Source organism: Dioscorea cayenensis, chromosome 10, assembly GCF_009730915.1.
Source record: "Dioscorea cayenensis subsp. rotundata cultivar TDr96_F1 chromosome 10, TDr96_F1_v2_PseudoChromosome.rev07_lg8_w22 25.fasta, whole genome shotgun sequence".
In the NCBI taxonomy this organism is placed as follows: Eukaryota; Viridiplantae; Streptophyta; class Magnoliopsida; order Dioscoreales; family Dioscoreaceae; genus Dioscorea; species Dioscorea cayenensis.
The window spans coordinates 597451-618823 of record NC_052480.1 but is presented as its reverse complement, the minus strand read 5'-3'; the positions used below and the strand labels follow the sequence as shown (position 1 = coordinate 618823).

Here is a 21373-nt window from a genome sequence, read left to right as displayed (position 1 = left end):
TCTCTCTATCAACTTCTCAAAAAGCTGTCTTTACTCCACCTTTTTCGGTTATCAACCGAATTCCTCCTCTGCAAGAATTCTTAATTGCAATAGAGATTGTCTCCCCATCACTTACCTAGGGGTACCCCTCTCTGGTAAACGCCCTAGAAAAGCTAACTGGGCGATGCTGATTGAATCTGTTCGTACTTGACTCATTCCATGGAAAGCAATTTACCTCTCTTTGGGGGGTCGCTTAACTCTTATCAACTCTGTGTTATCTTCCATCCCAGTTTATTGGATGTCAGTTTTCAAACTTCCTACCTGGGTCATACATGATATTGACAAAATCAGGAGAGACTTTCTTTGGAAAGGTCCGGACCTGGGATCTAAGGGGATAAAATTAATTGCTTGGAACAGAATTTGTCGACCCAGAAGCATGGGTGGCTGGGGCATCCTTAATCTTCAGGAATTCAATAAAGCCTTACTTGGCAAATGGTGGTGAAAATTCATTACTGCACCAGAATCATGCTGGTTCATGATCATTAAAGCCAATTATCTATACAGTGACTCCCCAACCTTTCTTTTCTCACAACCCCCCAGAAATAAATCGTTCTTTTGGGCGGGAATTAATACCATACTTCATTCATTCCGTTCCTGCCTAACCAAATCAATTGGCAATGGTGAAAAAACTCTATTCTGGTTTGATAGATGGTTAGAGGGCAGGTCACTTAGAAACTTTTATGAATCTCTCTTTCTGGACTGTCCTTACCCTTGGATTACCTTAAAACAATTTATTCTTATTGTCAACTCCCAGGGTAATCTCTTTAGATTAGCCACTACAAATGATCTTATCAGACTTCTAAATTCTTTACCGGATTGTTCCAATGATCATGATGATTCTTACTCCTGGTCATTAGAAAAGAATGGAACTTTCACAGTCAAATCTTTTTTTACAATTTTTCTAATTGATGGAGGACTTCGCAATCAACTTTTATTCCAATTCTCGGAAAAACTAAGTCTCCCTAGCAAAATAACCTTATTACGTTGGCTTGCACGGGATAACAAAAATTCTAACTCTTGAGAACCTATTCAAAAAAATGGTGCAACCCTTACGCCATCGACACATGTACCCTTTGCCATAATAACACTGAATCAGTGGACCACCTTTTCTTAAACTGTATCTACGCTGAGCGAATTTGGTCATTCTTCAAATGTTTATTTGATACCGAAATTCTACCCTTCTCAGTATATAACATTTGGACCAATTGGATTCCCTCTATTAATTCTCCCCTCAGAAATATCTGGGACCTCTGTTCCCAAGCCATTTTCTGGAATATCTGGCTGGAACGCAATAACCGTATTTTTAACCAAAAATGTTCACAAACTTCTGTTACAATTTATAATACGGCTAATATGATTCTTTCTTGGATTACTGCAGATTCTGACTCCCACACTTTGAATGACTCGGAGGGTTCTCAGAAGATCAAGCGTTCCTTAAACTTCCCTCGATTCGGATCCTCATCGCACTGCGGTGATCGGCGCCCGATCGGATCGTGGGAGTAGTCCGTTACCTCCTCCTCTGACCTGGCCTGTGTCTCCATATGGTTGACTTCGCCGGTTTTAGATTGCTCCTCTTTTATCTTTCTTTTTGCTTTCCTTGTTCTCTGTTATTCTCATCTCTGGTGAGGATAGCAGACTTCTGCTTTGCTCCTGTGTTTGTTGTACTTTCATTTGTACTTTGTTGCTTCCAGTTTGCTTCTTTTTAATAAATTTGTGGTTTATCCACTTTATTCAAAAAAAAAATTGTAAAGGAAGTGCAAGAGGATTTAACACTGATGCCAAGCAAGAAAACAAACAAGATGAGTCAAAGAAGAAGGTAGATGTACAATGCTTAATGACATGCATCTGCTGTATTAATTGGGATTCATGTGTTTTCATTTTCTGGTTTTTTTAAACAAATACGATAAGCATAAGTGTATATACTGTTGGTGGGGATGATTTTTTGAGGAATAAAAATGAAGAGATTAGAAAGAAAGTAGTGCACAAGTCTTCAAGGCGTGGGAAACACTTTCCTTTAGGCTTAATTCGCCTCCACCTAATTTCAAACCTTGGATGCAAAATGGATTGAATGACGAATTTCCTTTAGGATACAATGAAGACCCTTGAGTATGGTTTGCACTTCCAAACTCAAGCAAAGACAACAATGGCTTTTACAAAGTGAAAGTTTGCTTCTATCTTTTGTGCACTCAAAGAACAAAGCAAATGAACTTGTGAGGAGTTTGTTTTTCATTCAATTAACTTGAATGATGATAGGAGATTATTTTTATAGGAATGAAGTGGTGTTTAGTAAAGAGACACACCACTTCAATAATGAGTGTCATTTAAAAAGACACATCACTTCATTATACCACTTCAATAAAAAGACACATTATTTCATTAATGAGACACCACTTCATTAAATAGACACACCACTTTACTAATGAGAAACTATTTCATTAATTAGACATCTTTTCAAATAAAATAAAATAATCATTCATTAATTAATGAAATTACAAATGATAAGCTATCATTAGTTGTATTACAAGTGGTGTTTATTACATTAATGTCTTTTCATTTTTAAAATCCTCTCACATATACAATGAAGGGTGTGCGCACGGTCAAAATTTGAGCTTCTAGCCGTGTACACGGCCCTCATTGATGACCTAGGATTTGAGTTGCAAGCCCGCACTCATAACCGGGGATCTGTTACCATTATTTCATCAAAAATGTTTTGAATGTATATGCGATGAACGGTGTGCACACAGTCAAAATTTGAGCTTCTACGCTTGTATCTTATTGATGACATTATTTGAGTTGCAAACCTACACACATAACTGGAGATCCATTACCATTATTGCATTAAACATGTTTTAAATATTGGTAATAAAATTCTCACACTAACACTTTTCACAATGAGACTAATACCTCTGAATTAAAGGCCCGATAGCGTGATTTGTTTTATTGTTGTGCTCATTGGATTTAGTTTATCTGTGTGTTTAGGTTGTTTTTTTTTAAAAAAAAAAAATTATTCTATTCTGTTAGAGTAATAGTATTACTTGTATTTATACTGTACACTTATACGTATATACTATTAAGTATACATGCTCCTGTATACATCATTCTTGTATTTATATGGGTTAGTTTCAGTCTAATGAACGATACAATTCATTCTTTCTCTCATATTTTGTCTATCATGGTATCAGATGTCGGCCGATCCTCGCCGCGTCTTTGTTAGCTCTCCGATGAGCCTTGTTTTGCCGGACCTTTGTTCTATCATGTCTTTGTTAACTCCTCGTCCAACTTTGTCTCATCGCAACATCGTTTCTATCCCGAGTCTCATTAGCTCTCAAACAAGCCTTGTCTCGCCGGGAACCCTGTCCATTTCCTCTCCGACGAGTTTTGTCCGCTCTTCTGACCTCATCCCCGAAAACTTCTACTGTACAGTCGTCTTCCCAAGCGATCCGGTCTTGCAAACTTTATTTGCTTCGAGTCCGTCAACGTGCCTTCTCGTCCGATCGCGTTGTGCTTCAAATTCAAGCATCGGTCGCCGACGTCCATTTCTTGTTTATCTCTCGCCAACGCAGACCATCCACGCGCTAGTCCCGCTCCGCTGTTCGACGATCTCTCTGCTGCCTCATCCCGCACCCTCACGCGAGCCCCAGACCGACTGCAAAATTTGGTGACTTCTTGATTTCCCAACCAAGCCAATAGCCATCACTTTCGACCCATTTTGTCGTTTTCCTCATTGCTTCTTCTGATCCCCCACCAAGCGAACGAGCTTTCCCACTCTTCAAAATTCCAAATCCCAACATTTGTTTCTTCTCTCTTATCTGTATCCCATCACTTATTCTCATTATTATTAAATTAATATAATATATAATATATAATACAAAAACAAAAACAAATCCTTAAAGCTTTCGATTCTCTTCTTATCTTTAACATTATCTATTATTATATACCTATATTATTAAATCCTGCGCTTTCGATTCTCTTCTTATCTTTAACATTATCTATTATTATATACCTATATTATCAAAAATGGCATCAACTTCCTCTGCTCCACATTTTTTTAGCTCCAGTCGATATCAAACTAAAGCGGTTCTAATTACCGAGAATGGTTTTACCCATCTGTTCGTGTCGTTTTACTTGGTATGGATCTTCTTGGCCATGTTGATGGTACCTCTTCCCAACCCTCCACTCAGATACATCATGGACTCTTCGCGATCGTCGTACCATGACCATTATTTGTCGGGATCTTGTGAGATCGATGTCCGTATGGAAATTGGACATCTTCCCACTTTGCTCATGCCATGTGGAAACACTTAGCTCATATGTTTGAGCATTCCGACTCTGCTTTCGTCGGTATGCCATTTTACGAGGATCTTACTCACATTCGGCGTGAGCGTTCAGTTTGAGAATATGTCAGCGACTTACGGTCCTTATGGCGTCGAGTTGATTCATTGGAGCGTCCACATGCCTCACATGCACATGTTGCAAAACTACGCTTTCGGTCTCGCCAAATCCGGCAGCACCTTTGAATTTCGATGCGTCTTCGTCACGATTTTGAAGGCATTCGCGACCCAAGCTGCTCAATCGAGACCCTCTTCCATCCTTTGGCGATGTCATTCGCGGTGTTATTCTTTGAAGAAACTTCGTCTCGGCACATTATCTCCACGGCTTATTCCTCCGAGACCACGATTCTTCTTTGTGACCTCTCCACGTTCCACTCGAGCACACTCCGTTCCTTATGGGTCACCAGCTCCTGCTTCATCGAACTCTTCTCGGTCTTCAGTTATCAGTCATTATTGCAAGCGTCCTGAGTCATATGAAGAATCAATGTTTGAAGCTTCAGCAACGACAACAACAACAGTCATCACAACCTCGTCCTGTGCCTCGGTCTCCTGCTTCCTCCCCTCTTGCTGCTTCTGTCTCAGTCTCGGATTCTCCTGCTCCTGTTGATCTTCTTTCTCGGGGTTGCTCGACTCATTTGAGCAGAGTTCATGCCATGCGGTAGCGCTCACGCCCTCAGTGTTTCCTCTGCTATATGCATTGCCCTGCGGTATGTCTTCCTCTTCTGGATTTTTAGATTACGGTGCCACTCATCATATATTTGCGATACCTCTACCCTAGTCTCAATTACTAAACCTCCCTACCTTTTCCGATTATTCGCCTGCTTGCGATGAAAGTCTTCGTCACATCACGCGTGATGTGGTGCGTCTTCAGTCCACTTCATTTAACATTCCTAACGTTCATTATGTCCCTGGCCTAGCTCTTAACCTTCTTTACATTGAGTCGACTCAGCTGATCATGGTCTCACGAGTTACCTTTTTCTTCCTCTACTTGTGCTGTGCAGGACCATCTTACAGGCCAGAGGATTGGGATCGGGCGTAGAGTTGGTGGCCTCTATCACTTAGATTCTCTTCATCTTCCCACTCCTCCATCTTCTGATATTGTCGCCTCTGTATGTTCTCTTGATCGTTGGCATAGTCGCCTTGGTCATTTTGTCTAGTTCTACTTTGAAACTCACGGCGATTCGGGTAATCTTGGTTCTATTTCTTTTCTTCCCTCACATCCATATGCGGGTTGTAAACTTGCTAAACCTCTCTGCTCTTCCTTTCTCTTTCACGAGAATCTATCTACGAATCTACCTTTGATTTGGTTCATTCGATGTTTGGGGTCTGCGCCCATTCTCCTCTCTTGGTGGTTTTCTTCTATTACATATCTTTTTATTGATGATTTCTCGCGTTATACTTGGCTTTATTTAATGCGTTCCCGATCGAGGTTTTTTGCCATTTACTCTCAATTTACGCAAATGGTATATACTCGATTTGGTAAGCGCATTAAGATTTTTTTACGCTACGATGGGGCACGCGGTATCTCTCTACATCCTTTCAGTACATTACTTTCCACTCATGGCACTCTTCGCTGGCAATCTGTCCTTATACACACTGCTCAAAATGGTGTCATTGGCTGTAAACATCGTCATATCTTAGAACCTTTGCCGCGTGTACTTCTTTTTGCCTCTTACGTCCCTCAATCTTTACGAGGTGAAGCCACTCTTTCATCCGATCTATCTAATCAATCGCACTCCACTTCCGCTCTATCGGTATCACACCTTATGAGCGTTTGTACTCCATTCCTCCTTCCTATGGTCATCTTCGCACGTTCGGTTGCACTTGTTTTGTTCTTTTACCCGCTGTCGAGAGACACAAACTTTCTCCCCGTTCTACCATGTGCATTTTTCTTGGATATAGCTCACGAACATAAGGGCTATCGTTGTTATGATCCCCATTCTCACCGTCTTCATTATTTCCCGTAATGTCACTTTTCTTGAAGATACTCCTTACTTCTCTTCATCCTTTTCAAATCTTTCCTTTCTTCAGTCTTCTCCTACTGTATCCTCTCTTCTCCCCTCCATAGTTTTCCCGAGTTCTACCACCCTCTGCCAGATTACATGCCTTTTCGAGACGTCTCCATAGATACTTCCCTATGTTTCCTCTTTCTTCTTCTTACGGGTGCATTGATCATTCTCGTGATTTGTCTCCTCTCTCGCACGACCCATCCTCTCCTGAAGATGCTCCAGTTGTCCTTCGTCGTTATCCAGACCGTCCTCGCCGCCCTCCTGCTCGGTACGCCCTTTCTCTCTCATCTACCTACTCCCCACGATTTCCAAAGCCTTTCTTGCTACTATTCACTCGCATTCAGAGCCACGGTCTTATCGTGAAGCGGTAAAACATCCCAAGTGGCAGCGAGGCTATGTCGGAGGAACTTGATGCTCTTGACGCATGCATACATGGGATCTTGTTCCTCTTCCATACGGTGTTACTCCCTATCGAGTTGTCGATGGGTCTATCGGGTCGAAGCCCGGGGCCGATGGTAGTATTGAGTGCCATAAAAGCACGTCTTGTTGCTCGTGGTTTTACTCGGGGAGTATGGCATTGATTATGAGGAGACATTTTTCTCCACAGTGGCCAAGTTGACTCTGTTAGATCGTCTTCTTTTCGCTATTTCTGCTTTGCTCGTCGCTGGCCACTTCATCGATTAGATGTGACCAATGCCTTCTTACCTGGAGATCTTTACGAGGATGTTTATATGACTCCTCCTGCTTTGGTTTCTCTCATCCTTCTCGGCATGTACGTCATCTTGCGCGAGCTATCTATGGGTTCAAACAGGGCTCCTCGTGCACGGTTTTGAGCGATTCGCAATGTGGTTCTCACTCTTGGTTTCACAGAGAGCTCTCATGATTATGCCCTCTTCACTCGGCAGACTACTCGTGGCATCACTATTCTTCTTCTTTATGTTGACGATATGGTTATCACTTTGGTGATGATGTTGATCTTGTTCTTTCATTGAAACAACGATTTACACCGAGTTTCGAGATGAAAGATCTTGGCCCTCTTCGTTATTTTTAGGGTCTTGAGGTTGCTTATTCTCGTCGAGGGTTACTTGGTGTCTCAGCAGTACATATCCGATATTATTCGACGGTGATATCGCAGATTTCCTGCTTTGCCTCTACTCCTATTGAGTGCATCACCGACTTTCTTCTTCAGATGGTGAGCCTCTGCTGATCCTACTCGCTATCGTGCACTTGTTGGTGCTCTTGTCTATCTCACCATTACTCGGCCTGATATTGCATATGCTGTTCGTGTTCTTAGTCAGTTTGTCAGTGCTCCTCGCTCCACTCATTACGCTGCCCTCTTACGAGTTCTTCGTTATCTTCGTGGTACTATATCTCGCTCCTTACTTTTCTCTGCCACATCTTCTCTTGAGTTGCGCGCCTATTGTGATGCTGATTGGGCAGGTGATGCCTCTGATCGACGTTCTACTACTGGTTTCTGCATTTTTCTTGGAGATTCCCTTATCTCTTGGAAAAGCAAGAAACAATCTCTGATTACTCTTTCTCTTGCGATGTGAGTATGGTGCTATGTCCTCTCTTGCCAGGAGGTTCTTTGGTTGCGACAGATTTTGATGGACTTTGGTGTTTCTATTTCTGCTCCTACTCCTATACTCTTTGTGATAACCCAGTGCTATTAAAATCATGTGCCAACCACAGTATTTCATGAGCGTCTCAAAGCATCTTGAGGGTCGCTCTTCACTTTGTTCGTCATCATTATCTTCTTTGGCGATCTTCTTCTTCCTTATGTTGCCTCTACCTGCAGCTTGCGATCTTTTTACTAAAGGCACATCATGCTCTCGGTTTCGGTTTCTAGTTGACAAACTCTCGGTTTTATGACCCAGCGTGAGTTTGAGGGGGTATGTTAGAGTAATAGTATTACTTGTATTTATCATGTACACTTATACATATATACTATTAAGTATACATGCTCTGTATACATCATTCTTGTATTTATATGGGTTAGTTTCGAGTCTAATGAACATACTAATTCATTCTTTCTCTCATATTTTTGTCTATCGAGTACATTTAACTGATTCACGAATGAAATCCGAGCAATTGCCTTGATATAAGCTGTCGACCATAGTATTATTGGGATCGCCCCTCCCCCCTCTCTCGAAATCCAGTTGTAGTACCTTGCAACTCCTTGTGCGATCCAGTTCAATACGTTCTTAGAAGTGATCCGTATTGCCGTACTTTCAAGTTTAAAAAATGCAGGCAATAAGATGAAACAAGAATTGGTTTGATGAAATTAATATTTTAGAATTTTCATATAAAAATAGATCTTCAACTTGCTAGCCTTCTATATCTTCCATGGTGGAATTTATGAGAACCTTGCTTAGCAAATTATTCAGAAGGAGGCGCTCACTCAAAATCAAAATCTTTAACTTGCAAGCTTTGGACAACAAGATCCTTCCTTTTGGACAATTTGGCTAAAAAGGGCTGCTGATAGAATTTTCACAACTTGTGTGCTCTTCGATGCGAGCATTGGAGATATGCCCTTTTTGTAACTAAGCTTTGGTTGCACTATAATGCCACTGCTCAATGTCTCTAACATGCCCTCTAATTGGAATGATGCATGGCCCTACTAGCCCATCAACAAAAGTCATTTGAATCTTATGGCTTGGAAAACCTCTTAATTTACTACGATTTGGTGGAATGTTTGGCTTGAACAAAAATAACCTCATTTTTCTTATACATAACATCTTCATTCTTATTGCCTATATGCAAAAATTGACCATATGATTATTGCTTGGATAAATACAGTATTAGATTCTTAAAAGGCCACACTTGAAGAGTTAAGAGAAGCCTCTAGTTTGTCAAACCTTTGACCTCTGTACCGGATGGATCACACATTTCGTAGAATGAATCTCTAGACATTTGATAGATATTAGCCTTTGCCTCTTGCTTTATCCATTTGTTTATTGTGTCCCTTTTGTTTTCCATCCACCCCTGATGAACTTACTTTGCGTTTTTGATTCGTTTTGTTGCTGTTTTGTTTTGCTCAGTTTTGTTTGTTCGTCTAATTTGCTTCACTAGTTTTTTTTTTCTCTTAATTTGTTTGTTTTGTTGTCTTTATCATTTATTGTATTTTTTTCATTACTCCCTCCGTTCCTTTTTATCTGTCATAAACCCATGTTCCTTTTTATCTGTCATTCATTTATTATTTTTTTTTTTCAAAGTTACTCTAACACTCTATTCAATTCTCTTCTTGAAATTTAATAGGAGAGAGAAATGTGAATATATAAATTAGGGGTAATTTTGGAAAGATAACTAATTTTTTATTAAATTATGTGAAATAACCAACATTCTTGGTATGTGAGATTCGGTTATTCACGACAGATAAAAAATGAACGGAAGGAATATATTAGTGGTTCATCCACATTTATAACAAAAAAACAAAACAAAAATGAATTTGAGGTGGAGTTTTGTTTCAATTTTCATGTTAATTATATCATTAGGAAACTTTATATTTTTTTCATAAATAAATTTCATAAAATTAATATTCTCTCATTTTAGGAGGAGGCTCTCTCTATTTCTAGAGGTAACATTTCTTTTGTACCTTATAGTTTCTACGAAATAGAGGCAACATTTCATTTCATTTTTTTTTAAATGTATCGTTATTGGTTGGAATGGTTCTATTCTGTTAGGATGTTTGATTCACGCTGGGGAGTTTTATCTTGACGGTGGATTTTTGCTACCTTAAAGATAATTTTTGGTGGCTGTGTACATCGGTTTATGGACCAAATTCTCGGTCACGTAAGGTGTCTTTCTGGGAGGAGATCAAAAGGTGCGAGGATAGGTTCAATGTTTCTTGGGTAATATCTATATTTTTGTACTTTTTTCTATACATTTTGTATCCACTCTTTTTTTATAATAAATTTTGAATTTATTCACTTTATTTTATATGTATATTGTAAATACTAAATATTTTAGAGATTTCTGTTACGGAATGTATAGTACCAATCAAACCTAGTTTTTTTACCCCTACCGCATTACTTTCTATCCTATAGCAGCAAACTATGGTTTAGACCTTAATTTAATAATGTACATGGAATTTATTTTGATGTGCATGTGTTTTTTTCTCTTTCTAAATGAAAGTCTTTTTTTTTTCCCCAAAATGCCTTACAGGAATTCTAGAAAATAAATATAAGCCATATACTTAAGAATACCATTCTTAGTTCGGGAAGACCTTTGCTACTAGTTGTTTGTATTTGCCGTTCTAGATTTCCTATTCTTTTTTGTTGTTCTTGCTTAGATTTTTTTTTTTTCTTTTTTTTCTTCTACTCACTTCTAGTGAGAGATTGCTGTTCATTCTTTATTTTTCTGTATTTCTTTTATTTTTTTTCTGATTTTATATTTTTTTTATGTTTTTTTTAATAAAGTAATGGTTTATCACTTTTATTATTAAAAAAAAATTATTTTATACAAGAAAAAATCATATTATATTTATCAATAAATAATGATCAAACAAAATAATCAGGCAGTTTATAGTTTATAGGGCATTGCCTATTCTATTCTATAGTCGTGAAACCACCACCTTGTGTACGCGTACAAATGCTAAATGCAGAAAGAGTCAGTGTGTGGGACCATCGTTCATTTGCTCGCTGATGCAGATGTGTTGACCGTGAAGGCAGTGGCAGCACCACCAGCACCACCACCGCGTTCTCTCCGCCAGAACTCTCCGAGAAACGTCTTAGCCGCGTCCAAACTTGGAAAGTAGGGCGGCTCTAGAAACCTATGCGCTAGCGACTCACCGGTCGCCTCTAGGCTTCCCATCACCGTCACGGTTAACTGACGATAGGCAAAGAAGAAGCTCTTCATGGCCCCCTCGATCGCCTGGAAAGCCTGCAGCAAATGGACCCTTGAGACAGCGCCATCATCCCTGCTCTGCTTGTGAAACAGAATCATGGCCGCGTCCTGGACCCTGGGACCTCCCTTGGGATCCACCTCTACCCCCAAAATGAACGGCACCCTCCTTTTCAGGTCATTTGACAATCGCGTGAGCTCCAGCAGGGCCGCTGATCTGAAGCAGAGAGCCTCGGATGATCCCGGTGTCGCCTGAATAGCTAGTTGGTTTTTCAGATGGAGGAAATCATCAGGATCCATCAACAGATGCAGATCCTCAACTCGCGATAGCAGCTTCCATATTTGCTCAAGGATCCAGCAATCACTCGCGGCTTTCTCCCACTCCTTCCCATCTAATCTAACAACGATCCTCTTCAGAAGCTCCCGAGCAACGAACAACCATGATTCGAGGATCTGGTGGATGGTGAATAGCGTCTCATTCTCCAAGTTCCTGATTGATGGTGGTGATGAGGGTTTCTTGATGGAGTGAAGATCAGACGGCCTTACAACGAGATCGTACTCGAGATTGGGCTTGCCGGCGAGATTTGGTTCACCCAGCCCCAGCGTGAACGGGCAACGATGCATCTGACACTCGATGTTTAATAGTATCCTGGAAGCAATGCCCTCGGATTTCTCCCACGTTGCAAGCCTTGGTAGTAAGCTTTCCTCGCTGGTCCGGCTTACCACTGGGCTTGCTCCGGGGACCTGCCAGACCTCCTGGGAGCTCCTATCTCTTGTCAGCACACCGGATGGCGACCTGAGTTCCACGATCGGCGCGCCACTACCACCCCCCTCCTCCTCATCCTCGCATATGAGGGCGATGAGCTCCACTTCGTGCATGGCGAGGGACTCGAGCCTCCGCTTCCATTCACCGTGGTTGGAATAAGGCCTCGGGTCTGAAAGACCCATGGAGATGAACCGGAACGTGATTTCAAGGGCCTGCAAAGCTGGTTTTAAGATGGTCTCGTTTCTCCATTCCGGGAAAGCTTTGGCGTTCCAGAGGCTGGCGAGCTCTGGGAGGCGGAGGTAGAGCTCATAAGCGGCAGTTGCGGATGCGTCTTCTACGGGTGATGAGGAAGGGACGGAGAGGTGGGACTTGTCCGACGGCAATCTGGCTGATCTAGCTGATATTTCCGGCGTTGCCATCTTCCTTGATTTCCGCGGTAAATCCACCATATATATATGGATGGAAATTGAGGAGGAGAAGAAATAAATTAAGGATAACTGGAAAGTGTTGTTTAATTTGAGTTTGTTTGGAAGAGAGACGCATATATGTGTGTGTATATATATACACCCAATCTAGAGATATATGGACAAAGAGATGATGAGAAAGATAAAAGCGAAGCGATAGGGAAGTTGGGGAGGTTGAGATGAGATCTAAGAAGACGTGTGGAGAGTTCACAACAAAGACTAGAATTTACATAGTCCAGCGGTAACTAATTCCCAATTAAACGATTAAAAAAAAAAAAGACAACCTTATCCAAATATCATTCTTCGACAACACGCCGTTTATTTTTTATGCTAAGCATTGTTATAATTTATTAAGCGTACGGGATGGAACCGGGAGAATTTTCTTTCTTTTTTTCCTTTGGGCGGCAGTCGTTTGGAACTCTTTTTCTTTTTAATTCGTTCCCACCAACGCCCAATCCGCGGTATGGAATAAGGATGGATGGGTTGGTTCTATACCACCAACCCAATTTAATTTATTTACATCTGAATTCTGACCGGTTGGGGTTGAGACAACTATTTACCATTTCTACATGTCGTTGATATTTATTTGTGATGATCAGTGTCAAAATTGTTATTGTTTTGTTGGTGGTGGTGGTGGTGGGTGGAGAATACTCGGCCGGTCAATTAGAAATTTTGAACAAGTCTGTGTGCATGGTTAATCTGACCAATACTGGCAACAGCCAAAATGTATTTTCCTAGGAGCTTCCAGAAATTAGGCGGGCAGGTTTGGAAGAATTATCGTCCCACACGGTTCCCATCGTCAAACACCGGAATCGGCGCCTATCATGGAGAGAAGAGTGGAATGAATTCTCATGGGACGACGGAGGGCCATGTTTGATTGTTGGCACTTGGCATGCATCCAGTTCAAACACAAGCATGCATATTATTGTTATTCATCCAATTAATATTGGCTTATCTAACAGGGCGTGCCTTGTGACATGTGACATGCCCCTGCACCAAGTAATCGAAACCCAGAAAGCATGCAAAGTACCCAAGCGGCATCCAACATCTATTCCACTTCCACTTCTGTTTTTGATTGGAATGAGGATGTTATGCGCGTGTGCTGTCGGGTCGTAGGTAAACGTTATCCTTAGCGCTAAGTCAGCCACTCCGCCTGCCACGTGATCAGCAGTTGACACGCGTCGGTGATTCTAGATCCATCCTTTCAGCTTGCTTGCACGTCTCGCAGGCACCGAATTGGAGGAATAAGGTTGACTGGTGGATGGGTGGTCAGTTGGTCTCAGATTAGGGACGTGATCAATGGATGAAAAGCTATTGATCCCTGTTCTGGAACATTTCCAACCTAGCAGAACCATTAGATAAATCTACATCTCTCTCCGATTTATTTATTAATTCGTGAGTTTGACGCTCTAGCAATCTTCCCTACCACTGACTGCAGTAGTACTAGTTCCGGCCAATAATGCTTCTTCTCGGATCCTTTTTGAATTGCATGCTCTTCAAACAATTGCCTTTTTCCTTTTACTTTATAGGTGAACACACACTCAGTGGGGACGGCGCTCTGTACATAAGGGGACCCGACCCCATCGGAAAAAAAAAGTCACGTGCCAACCAGTTCACACCACCATGGCTTACCCCGCATTGATTGGCTACGGAGCCATCATCGGCACGCGTCATACGTGGCTTGGTTATTTTTCCATTACACATATATGTTAGAATGGTTACCCTATACCTTTGAAGAGCTGACCGTTTACTTGTCAAAGATCCTGCTGGAATTCGATTGGACAACTCAAGAATTGCTGGGCTACCATTGGATGTTAACTTTATGTTTTTTATCTTTTATCTTTTGTCTTTCTTTTAATGTTTGTGTGCTGTGTCAGGGACTGAGTCAACTTAGGAGTTTTTATATTTGAATCTTTGCTTTATGTTTCTATTAGCTTCAATATAGTGTATCTTGCTTTTCAGTAACCTTAGTATCTATGTGAGAACTCTATTTCTTCTTCCTATCTTCCAATTCTAACAGTGGTATCAGAGACAATTCTGTAGTTCAACCTTGAAGAAGGATGGTTGCAAATGGGAGTGGTGCCGGATCTTCTCAAGTTAATGTCCCTTCCTTTAATGGAGATGGTTACAATCTGTGGAGCCTGAAGATGGAGATGATCCTTCTCTCTTGTGATCTATGGGGAATGGTAGAGAAATGATACAAAGAAGATGAAGAAGATGAGCACAAGAGAACGGAGAACGTCAAGAGAAATGCAAAGGCTCTATGTCTAAAACAGCAGGCGCTTGATGCCAAGGTTCTCATTCGAATCTCATAGACGAGGAACGCGAAGAAGGCTTGGGATATCTTGAAAGGAGAATATCAAGGTTGCACCAAGAATGCGGCGACTCGACTCATTCTCATCAGCGGGGACTTGAGAATCGCACATGAAGAGCGGGGAAAAGATACGAGGACTACATTGGCGAGGGTGCTAGCGTGAGTGTATCACATTCGAGCCACGGGAGAGGAGCTCGGTGATCCAGTCAGTTGTTGGGAAGATTCTCGGAGTCTAACCCCAAGATTCGACCATGTTGTGTCATCTATCATTGAGTCGAGAGGATCCGAGGTTCTCTCACCATTGAAGAACTCGGGTGGATCTCTCGAGGAGGTCACGTGGAGACTAGATATAGAGCGAGGGATCACATGGAGGAGAGGGCACTGTTTGTTAAGGGAGCCTTATTTCGTGAGCATGGTGGCCGTGGAGGTAGAGGGTCGGTGAGGGTTTCCGCGAGAGAAAGAGGGGCGTGGGACGAGGATGGCACTCGGACCAACCTCGTGTGTTGAAGGAGATAAGCATCACGAGGAATACAATGCTTTGGGTGCAAGAGATACGGGCAAATAAAATCTCAGTGTCGTTACAAGAACAAGGAAGCAAACCTAGCTGAAGACACTAAAGACACCAAGGAGGGCGATAAAGGACTCACGTTCATGGCATCCGAGTGAAGATACTGAATGAAAGAGGAGATATGTGGCTCATTGACTTTCGGGATGCTCAAATCATATGTCGGGAAATAGAATGATATTTCAAAACTTGGAGGAAGTGTCAAATCAAACCATCGGGCTAGGAGGCGGAAACATCTTGCAAGTTGGCGGGGATTAGCTCTATTGTTCTTCGCTCCGACTGTGGAAGAACAAACACACTAACTGACGTGCAGTATGTGCCTCATCTAGCGCACAACTTGTTGAGCATTGGCCAGCTGATGAGCTCTGGTTACTCTGTTGAGTTCTCTGAAGGAGAGTGTGTTATCAAGGATGCCAAGACTAAAGCTAAGATTGCACAGGTATGCATGACTTCTCATCATTTGTTTCCTCTTGAAGCTGATGACGTTGGAGCAGCAAATATTGCACGAAATGAAGCTGTGATATTTGATCTTTGGCACAAGCGATACCGCCACCTGAACCAGAAGAATCTACAATTGTTGGGAGAAAAGCGGATGGTTGTTGGCTTGCCGGTCATCTTAAGTATTAAACCATATGAATCATGCTCGTTGGGAAAACAAGCTCGCATATTCTTTCCCACCGGCTATGCAGGGAGATCAACGGCACCGCTGAAGTTAATTCATGGCGACCTAGTAGGCCTGATGCAAACTGCCTCTCTCGGTGGAAATTGTTACTTCTTCTTACTACGGATGACCACTCACGCTACAGTTTGGGTCTATTTCCTTAGAGGAAATCGTCGTTGGAGAAATTCAAAACTCTTCAAACTCTTGGTCAGCTGACTATCATTGCATGAAGAATCCTGCACCCGATCGCGATGGCGAATTCACGTCCAGGAGGTCAAATTATTACGTGAACTAACGGGGATCAGAAGCAGCGACTCACGCTCCACGATCTCCACTGACAAAAGCAGTCGCTGAACAGGAAGAGCCGGACCCGTGGCGAGATGGCACGCACAATGATGAAGGAGACATCCATGCCGACGAAATTCTGGGCCGAAGCAGTATGCACGGTGTTTTACATTCTTAATCGAGCTCCGACGGTAGCTCTTGATGATATAACACCCTATGAAACATTGACTGGATCTAAGCCAACCGTGAACAACTTCAGAGTTTTCGGTTGTTTAACTCACTATTTAGTTGACTCACAGCAAAGAAAGAAATTTGACTCAAAGACCACTCCTGGGGTTTTCATTGGCTACTGTGAGAACGCAAAGGCCTATAAGATCCTCGACCCATTCACGAGGCGTGTCCAAGTCAGTAGGGACGTGAAATTCTTCGAAGAAAAATGCTGGGATTGGTAGAAGAATATTGTCCCTAATGCAATGAACTATGTGCCCGTTGACATCGTGGATGATGTGCATCCCACTGATCAGTTTATAAATCCTCCACCACACGATTAAACTGATGAACGGATGATGTCGTCTCAAGATTTGAACACATCTTCACCAGTGGTCTCTCAGAGTATGTCTGAAGATGACAATCCTCCGGCAAGGTATAGAAACCTAACTTAGATATATGATACTTGCTCTTTCGCCTTAACAACTACAGATCCAACTTCGTTTGATGATGCTGTAAAGAATGAAGGCTGGCTCACTGCTATGAAAGAAGAAATGGAGGTGATCTCTCGGAACAACACTTTGGGAGTACATCAGCTTTACACGAGGGGAAGAAGGCCATTGGATTAAAATGGGTGTTCAGATCAAATTTAATCGAGGCGAGACCATCTTTGCGAAATAAAGAAAGAATCATCACAAAGGGATACAGTCAGATAGAAGGAGTGGATTTCGATGAGATCTTCTCCCCAGACGCTAGAATTAAGACTGTGCGTTTGTTCCTCGCTGTAGGTGTTCAAAGGGGGTGGAATATTCACCAACTAGCGTTAAAGGCTGACGTTTCTTAATGGGGAGCTAAAGGAAGAGGTCTTCGATGAAGCAACAGGAGGGTTTCATCATTGGAGGATAAGAGAGAAAGTTTACATGCTAAACAAAGCTCTTTACTGAGCCTCCGGCGGTATCCACGCAAACTACGAGTACAGTCGAATAGACTCTCATTTCTATCAAGCTGGGGTTCGTAGGAGTGCTAATGAACCAACATGCTATAGAAAAGTCAAGGCCCGACACACGAAATCTCTTCCATGCCTACTATCATGGACGATATAAATATATATGGCTTGATTAGAAGAAATGCACATGAATTCAAAGAGAATATGATGAAGGAGTTTGAGATATCGGACTTTTGACAATTGAAAATACTTTCTTGGGTTAGAGGTGCTACAATGCAAGGATATATTGTTCATTTCACAGCGAAAATATTCAGAGGATATTACGAGCAAACGCGGGATGTTACATTGTAATCCCATCATCGACTAGCCCAATAAATCTCATGCCGAAAACGCGATTCGGGGAAAATAGATGGATCAAGTACGAAGATGGGTTTGGGAATCTCGCTGCACTCACACCTCATCCGGACATAATACATGTTGTTTTCGGGTTGTAGCTCGTTTCATGACAAAACAGCGAAAGCATCATTATGAAGCGATGAAGAGAAATTACGAGATATGTCAATTGGCTCGCTGGATATGGAATCCATTATACAAAGAATGAAGAGTTCGTTCTCTTTGGATCGCCAGCGATTGGGGAGGCTCGTCGGACGATCGGCAGAACTGTGAGGATGGGTTTTTCTCTTGGTTCGGTAGCGGTGTTCAATAAAACAGTGGTAGCTGCACTATACTGAGCTGAGGTGAATACATATCAATTACATCCAGCTGCTGTGAAGAGACATTTGGTTAACGATGCACCTCTTGGCGGAACACATGAATGAGCGAGGAGCTCCCTATAATCATCGGATGTGATAACGGTTGACCATCTCCATGGCTAGAAATCCTACTCATCATAGTCGAACAAAGTATACTCGACACGATACCACTTCATTCATGATCGATAAAAGATGAAGTTATTAGCATTGTTCACGCTGCACGGCACTCACGACCAAGTGGCGATGTCTTCACAAAAGGATTACTGCAATTACAAATTCGAGCAGTTTAGAGATGAACTGCATGTCGGAGGTTTAGAGTAAGGAAAGCATGTTAGAATGAGTTTACTCTATACCTGCGAAGAGTACAGCCAGTTTACTTGTCAAAAGATCTCTGGAATTCGATTGGACAACTCAGAATTGTTGGGTTGCGGTTGGATGTTAACTTTATGTTTTTTATCTTTTGTCTTTTGTCTTTCTTTTAATGTTTGTGTCTTTGTGTCGAGGCTGAGTCAACGAAAGTCTTTATATTTGAATCTTTGCTTTATGTTTCTATTAGCTTCAATATAGTGTATCTTGCTTCTTAGTAACCTTGATCTCTGTGAGAACTCTCATCTCTTCTTCCTATCTTCAATTCTAACAATATATACCTTTTATCCACTATATAAGGGCTTGAGTATTTATTCAGTTTTAAGGAGATTGATTGCTGCAAGCACTAGCATAGCATAGTCTAGTGGTAAGGAGCTTGATTATTTGCCAATCATAGTATAGTTTAGTGGTTTAGAATATATTTGTCCCATGTGAAGGATGTGCGTCCAAATCGAAACATGGTGAATAGATCTTTGTATGAGCACATATCATGGCTCCCCGTTACTAAAACAAATAAAATTCTCTATATTAATCTCCATAAAATTACACGTATATAAAGATAACTTTTACGTATGCGTGTGATATAGCCACCATTATGTAAAAGAAAATTGTATCAATCTATAAGGGATCACTTATGCACCAATTGTAGCAAATATCCTTATATATATATTTGGGAATATGGATAGATGTTATGGATATATTCTATAATATTAGCTTATATATTTGGGAGATATGGAATATGCGATGGATGATCTGCAGTCAGTCACCACGAGCTAAAGTCGGGGAGCGACTTCGTGGCTTGGACCGAAGAGACTCAAAGCGGAGACTTGGCTAACGTTTAGTTATCCACAAGTTGGTCTTGGTGAGTGATGATGTGAACTTGAAGGTCGTGACGAGCGACCTTGATATGAACAAAGTGAAAATTAATCTCCAACATGTTTCGTTTCGAGCATGGAATATAGGGTTTCTGCGAGAGCGGTGGGTGGCGAGTGTGGCACCAGGTTAACACCCAGAAAGAGTTGGAGGAGGCGAGAGAGAGCTGAGGCCAATGTTGAAGAAAGGGACTAGAACCACATGAGCCTCGAGAGGAGGTATTTGCAAAAGCGCCTTGTATTGCACCTTGGTTTTAAGATCGGGAGGCGTGCTGTACGAGGAACTCCATGAGATTAAAGGTTGTTATTTCCTAAGAAAATTGCCAGCCTCTTGTGGACTTGCGATCATCGGGACAACCCGGCACTTTAATCCTCATCGTAGAATGCACGAAGATGGTCGGGGTAGAACCATGTGAAAAAATAAACCATGGAGGTCCCTTGAGATATTGAAAGAGGATTAAGCTTTACGCGCCTGGCTGGGTCTTTGTTGGTGATGTATGAATTGGCACACCTTATTGGTGAAAAGAGATCATGGTAGTGAAGCGATATATTATGGGCGCCTACCTAATGATACTTGGTTGGATTAGAGGAACAAAGGACGGAAAGTTTGGTGAGAGGTATGAATTTCCTCGGCAATGACAACTGCAGTGTAACATCATCAAATGAAGGAGAGAGCAGAGGGTCACGATTAAGTAGCGGTTGAACAATTTCAAAATCGAGGATGAAGAACATCAAGAACTCAAAGTGAGCTATGTTTGCTTGGTGATGCGAATTTTACCTTTTATTTGAATATCAGCGGTGAACACCTCCGAAGGATCAATTTGCCTCACACAAAGAATGCAACGGTGACATGCCACGGTGGGCTCATGTTGCTATTCATGGTAATATCACTGCAAAATGGTATACGGTCGAGCGAGCTAAAGCCGCTCAAACATATAAGTCAAATGTTCCCATCCTGACGGGGAGATGTCAATCTCACTCTGAATATCGACCTTATAAGATTGACAAATAAGTGCCGTGGTACAATGATCATTAGAGTCCATAGTGGAATGCGGCTTAGAGGCTTGGAAGGTACCATCAACATGATCACATGGTCTCCAAGCTGCAAGTAAGATAGTACTGTAACGTAGTAAACCATTTTTGTACTTGGAGAAATTGAGTTTTGTCATCCACTTCGAGCACGAAATTTGGAGAAAGATGAAGAAGGAGGTCATCGTTTTCACACCCTACTATCAACAAGTGTCGCAGAATAAGTGATTACTGATTAACCTCGTGATCCAAGGTTTTGAGGGTTTTGTGAATTTGGCTCAGATGGAATAAATGGTGGTGGTGGTTGGTCTCGCCGTGGCGAAGTTGAGCAAGAGGTGATGACGAATCCCAGCTGCAGCAGCTCCACCGCGATGGTACGCTCGATGATCGGGTGATGCACGACTTGCCTGCAGCGCCACACGGTGATGGTCAGACCGTGGTCAGGCCTGTGGAGATGGTGAGACCTGTCGTGAAATCACGACACCGATGAAGTCCATGGCTCTACGTGCTTAGGGCAAATGACATGAGCCTTGGTGCAATGCTGGCTCTCGCGGCGCGTGAGAGTAGGATGGTTCCTCTCACTGGAGCAGACAAGTGAAGAAGAGACAAATCTAGAGGCCACGAGATTGCCGTAGCTTGGACAAGCAAAGAAGATTTGACAGAAAGGGCGCCATGCCGGATTGTACAAAGTGGGACGAGGAGGGCTTTTCTCGTCAATAATGAAGAAGAGACGGCAATCCGGTTGAAGTTTGGAGGGAATGCAAGCGAGGTGCGCGTCGCGACATGATAGAGACATAAGAGAACATGTCTTCATTATGGCAAAAGCAAGCCATATAAATATATAAAAGTGAGTGACACATTTAGAGAAGTAGTACAAAAAGAGTATACACAATAATGCATGTAAATATAGCATACTCATCATTCT

The 21373-nt window shown here is 42.0% G+C and overlaps 1 protein-coding gene across 1 annotated transcript; it reads right to left on the bottom strand.

Moving 5' to 3' along the window:
- Nucleotides 1-10666: 10666 nt before the first annotated feature.
- On the bottom strand, nucleotides 10667-12664 carry LOC120270916 (nematode resistance protein-like HSPRO2). Its single transcript, XM_039277996.1, has one exon. The coding sequence runs from the start codon at nucleotides 12434-12436 to the stop codon at nucleotides 11009-11011; it is 1428 nt and encodes a 475-aa protein (XP_039133930.1). The 5' UTR covers nucleotides 12437-12664; the 3' UTR covers nucleotides 10667-11008.
- Between the last annotated feature and the right edge of the window lie 8709 nt (nucleotides 12665-21373).